This window comes from Cyprinodon variegatus, unplaced genomic scaffold (genome assembly GCF_000732505.1).
Source record: "Cyprinodon variegatus isolate N-32 unplaced genomic scaffold, C_variegatus-1.0 Scaffold115, whole genome shotgun sequence".
Classification (NCBI taxonomy): domain Eukaryota; kingdom Metazoa; phylum Chordata; class Actinopteri; order Cyprinodontiformes; family Cyprinodontidae; genus Cyprinodon; species Cyprinodon variegatus.
Genome location: NW_015150568.1, coordinates 1,371,956 through 1,377,100, shown reverse-complemented (window position 1 = coordinate 1,377,100; position 5,145 = coordinate 1,371,956). Strand labels below are relative to the sequence as shown.

The 5,145-nt window shown below is 34.0% G+C and overlaps 1 protein-coding gene across 1 annotated transcript in view; it reads left to right on the top strand.

Annotated features, from left to right (window-relative positions):
- Positions 1-248: 248 nt before the first annotated feature.
- LOC107085079 (alpha-tectorin-like) overlaps positions 249-5,145 on the top strand; it is a 21,151-nt gene continuing 16,254 nt past the window's right edge. Inside the window, exons 1-10 of the mRNA XM_015375225.1 lie at positions 249-287; positions 428-499; positions 818-841; positions 1,046-1,075; positions 2,959-3,074; positions 3,195-3,473; positions 3,593-3,688; positions 3,807-3,972; positions 4,465-4,865; positions 4,955-5,143. Of these exons, the coding sequence (XP_015230711.1) occupies positions 454-499; positions 818-841; positions 1,046-1,075; positions 2,959-3,074; positions 3,195-3,473; positions 3,593-3,688; positions 3,807-3,972; positions 4,465-4,865; positions 4,955-5,143 (1,347 nt within the window). The 5' untranslated portion in view covers positions 249-287; positions 428-453. The remainder of the gene's footprint in view (positions 288-427; positions 500-817; positions 842-1,045; positions 1,076-2,958; positions 3,075-3,194; positions 3,474-3,592; positions 3,689-3,806; positions 3,973-4,464; positions 4,866-4,954; positions 5,144-5,145) is intronic.

The window sequence follows — 5,145 nt, the reverse complement described above, 5'->3', positions numbered from 1 at the left end:
GAAAAGGGACTAAAACTAACCCGACGATTTGCTTTCAATATAGCAGAGACCCTAGGAAAACTGAGAGAAAACGCAATAGAATAGTTGATGTTTATTGTTTAAACCAGAATGCTATGAGGTCACTGTTTCTAAAAAAAGATGTTAGATATGAGGAAGCAGTGTTTGATTCCTCAATACAACTAGAAAAGAGAAAATTGGATTTGTGCCAGCTGTCGCCCTATATAGCATTGTTTCAGTGCTGCTTAGTCATTTGAGATGTTTGCACTGCAGAGAGGCACATATCAAAAGTAAGAAGTGTTTTGCTATCAAATTAAATACTGTCTGGAGCAGAGGGAATATAAACTGTTTATAGAAAGGTTATATTTGATCAATTGACTGGGTTTTGGATCAATATCATTGGTATATCACAAACTACTTTTTTCCTTAGCAAGCTTGACTTTCAACTTTTGAAGAATGGCAGGCAAAATCCTTTTGCCTGTACTGCTTCTGTTGTTTATAAGTAAGTAACCACCCACGTTAACTTTAAATTATTTAATATAATAATATATAATATATAAAACAATATATATTTAATATGTTCTTATATATTATATATTTGAATTACTATTATTATTATTAGTAGTAGTAGAAGTCTTAGACATGTCTAACTGTCTAAAACAGTTATTTACATACTTCTTTTTTCCATAAAAATGATCAATTTTAATTATACACCAATTACAAGTTATTTGCATGAACGATTAAAAAAAATTTGTTTTAAAGAAAAAAATTTTGCTATGACCTTCAAGTGTATATTTAATTATGTAAATTTGTTTTGTAGATGGAGTTCAAACTCAAACCACAAGTAAGTTTAAATTTGAGTTCTATCTGTCTGCCTGTTTTTTTTTTTTTATTCACAATTTTTAATAACCAATAAGTGTACCTTTACATACTTACTTCGGAAAATTTGCTACTAAGACCTTCCAAAGAAAGTAGTACAATAAATATTGCTACAGAATTGGAACAAAGCAAACTTTGACATTTTTTATCTGATGTTATCTGTAAAAAGTTATAGGTGGGATGACCACTCAGAATCCAGGTAAGCAGAAACATTAGATTTGTCTTTTTTGATATTACTGTCTTATAAATTCTTAAAAATCTATAAGAAACACTTTCAAATTATATTAGGAAAATGTTACTAAGTTTTTTAAAATAATTTCATTTAGTCTATTTACCTTGCCATAAAAATTAAAAAGTATCTAATGCAGGGGTGTCAAACGTAACATTTAGTCCGGCCCGGTGGCTAAATGCATTATTGTTATTCAACAAAGATTGTTGAAAAAAAACATGTACTTTATTTAATTGAAAATTTGCAGTTGCTATAATGTCCATGAGGGGAGCTGTGTTTTATTCACTGCAGACAACACTATGCAACACTGCATAAGATCTAACAGCAGATGGTAGCACTGAACTTCAGGTTCTGTAAATGGCTTTGATTCTGTTGCTTTACCAGCTTTTCATTTTGGCCCTGACAAGCTCATCAACATAATGTCTTGGTCAAAAAAAAAAAAAAAAAAAAGAGAAAGGTAGCCACAGAGTGTCAGATTTTTCAAGAAAAATAACTATTTCAGGTATTTATCAAACTCGAAACAGAATTCTCAGTTTTTCGCTCACCATTCACAATCAGAGCTTCTTTGATACAGAACCTGAAAGGATTGATTCGCAAAGTGATTAGGAATTGGAGGTCAAATTTGCATCAGTTGGCTTGGACACCTTTTTTTTTTAAATGTCTGCTACCAGGATATCCAAAATTGACAGCACTGGCAGCAAAAATGTTGTCCATGTTTGGGACAACCTACCTTTGTGAACAAATTTTATAACTGATGAATAAAAAAAACACAAAGCTCCACTCAAATCTCACACATAAGCACTTAATGAGACTCTGACATTGGCTGCTGCTTAGGGTATAATGCCTGATATTGGTGTACCTGTCCAAGTTAAAATATGCTAAGTTTCAGGGGAAAATAATGAGTTAAACTACAGTTTTGAATATTTGCTGAATTAATTCTATTCAAATTAGTGCTAGTCAGTAACAGATTTACAGTGTTGAGTAAAATTTTTCTCATGCATGAAATACATGTTACGTGTGTAAGTTTTTCTATGTGTATACTGTACATTTTATGCATCAACAAGAAAGGTGACAATTGTATTTAAACAAATGTCTGTCCAAAACAGCTGGCAATTGAGATTATCAGCTGTTTTAAACAGATAATTTGTTCAAATTGCTTCCAAGATGTGGAAAATTTATTTTAAATAATTTCTTAACTTTTATCTGCTTGATGTATTTTGTGGTGCAGCACAGTGTTTTTAAGTTCTAAAAACTGTGAATAAATGTTTTGCAATATTGTAAAACCACTTAAATAAATGTTTAAACGTATAGTTGAATTTGCACATACTTTTCATAATGTATTTTCTAAAAGTGAAATTTGTTCAATATAAAAATTAACAAGTCCACTTTTATCAGTTCTACTTAATCTTGCAATGAGTTTACTTGTGCAGCCCCCTTGAGAACAGATTAAGCTGTACACGGCCCCTAAACCAAAATGAGTTTGACACCCCTGATGTATTAGCATTCAAACTGAATAAAATGTTCAATGACATTTATGTAATTTTACATGTGGAATGACAACTCAGATTTCAAGTATTATTAAATTTAAAATCTGTCTGTCTGTGTCAGTCTGTATGTCTGTCAACACTGCACATGATCCTCTAATAAAAGGGGAAAATAGTTTTCTCAATATGAGTTTATCCAACTGTTTTAATTTCAAACAACATTTTCTTTTAAATATAATCATTGACTTAAGTTCTACACATAGCTTTTCAAAATTTCTTTGATCAAAACACAATTTTTTTAAGCTTTTTTCTGTTCTCCAGGTAAAGAGTCAACTGTTTAATTCGTTAATGTGTGCTACGTCTTTTTAGGACCCCTCTACCCAATTGGTGGAACGACAAGCTCTCGATCCGATGATGGAAGCTCCCCACAAATTCCGCTGCTTCAAAACTTTAACTATTTTGGCCAGTCTTACTCTCAGATTTATGTATGTTCACCTCATTTCCTATACAATAATTAACTTTTGTTTTTAACTGTAAAAAAATAATTTCTAACATTTCCCACAATAAGTAAACATATCTTTTTTAATTCTGCATTTGCTTTTTAGGTGAACCACAATGGACATCTGACCTTTGATGCCCCATGGTCAAGCTATTCTCCTCAACAATTTCCACTATATGGAAACAGAGACATCATTGCTCCATTCTGGACCGATTTAGACAACAGAGGAAATGGAAACATCTACTATGTTCAGTATACCAGTGGCTCTATTCTCCAGCAGGTTACACAGGACATAAATACATACTTCCCAGCACTAAACTTTCAGGCCAGCTGGATCCTTATTGCAACATGGCATGAGGTTGCCTATTATCCAATGACTGGAACAGTAAGTGGTTATCTTTTGAAAGGGTATATGTTTTTTTATAGCTGCAACTTATTTTATGTGTGATGTAAAATGAAACTAAATAACCTATGTTTAATCAGCAAGACCTTTTTTTTTCACAGCAAACAACCATTCAGGCGGTCTTGGCTTCCAATTGGCAGTACTCGTTTGTCCTGATGAATTATGGGTCCATAGCAGAGACAAACAGATTAATAGAGGTGAGAGGCATTCCAGTTAATACACACAACAGCAGGTTTGTTTGTTTTTGATCTTAGCCAGTGTATATTTTCGAAAATGTCACATAAATATATTTATTCATAAATATATAATTTCCAGGCTGGATACGATACTGTCAGTTCCTCTCACCACTTTACCATCCCAGGATCATTCTCTGCAAACGCAACCGGTCCCAACTCTGTATTAAGTCTCAATAGCAACGTCAATATACCTGGACGCTGGGCTTTCCGTGTAGATCATGGTTTAACGGGCTGCACTTTCAATGGTAAGAACAAATGGTATTTTAATGTACCTCTTTATAAAGATAAGTACATGTATCAGGGGGATAACTCTAGGCTAGGTTCTCATGGTGGAACGGAAGGACCATTATAAATATCAGCACTGAATACTGAACAGTTCTATAATCATATCCTTTGTTTTTAACTCTTATTTGACACCAGTCCAAAATACTGCATATTTGCACCATATACAGTATATTAATGGTCTGAACTTCCATAGCAATACATTATTTTGTAGCATGTTTTTTTTTCTCGCGCACTGTTAACACTTTATAAATGCTGCAATTTAAGGAATTGAAATGTTATGAAAGCTGTACAAAATGAATAACAATAATTAAACAATAAAAGTTATTTCTTAAGATCATTCCGTGATTTCAGAATCACCTCAAACTAAACAAACAGAAACTGACTTAACATTAATGCAGTATGTAGGATGGAACCAAAGCCTTTAATGTCTCTTGTACTTTTTTTGCTTAAAGGTCAACCTGTACAAATTGGTGACTCTTTCTGGAGTGACAGCACTTGTGCACAGAGGTGTACCTGCACCAGAGCAGGGCTGCAGTGCTCCAGTGACCCCTGCTCCTTTTCCCAAATTTGTCGGCCAGCTTCCTTTCAATACTCTTGCCAGACAGTGCAAAGACGTACCTGCACCATCAGCGGGGATCCACATTACTACACCTTTGACAACTCAGTGTTTCATTTTCAGGGAACATGTACTTATGTTCTGTCAGAACAGTGTCAGAATGAACTGCCCTACTATAGAGTGGAGGGCAAGAACGAGCATCGTGGCAGCACTCATGTTTCATGGACACGACTGGTCAAGGTCTTTGTCTATAATGAAACTATCGAACTTGTTAAAGGTCATCATGGTGTGGCTAAGGTAAAAACTATTTTATTTACAGCACTAGTTGATAAGCTTTTCATGTGTTGTTTATATTTATATATATTTTTTTTTTTTACTGCTTTCAGGTTAATGGAAACTTTGCCACAGCTCCCTTTTCCCTCAGAAATGGCACTGTCCAGGTTTATCAATCAGGTTTTTCTCTGACCGTCAGCACTGACTTTGGTGTGATGGTGTCTTATGACATGAATAGCTATGTCCGGATCAGTGTGCCCTACACGTACCAGAATAACACCTGTGGGCTATGTGGAAACTTCAA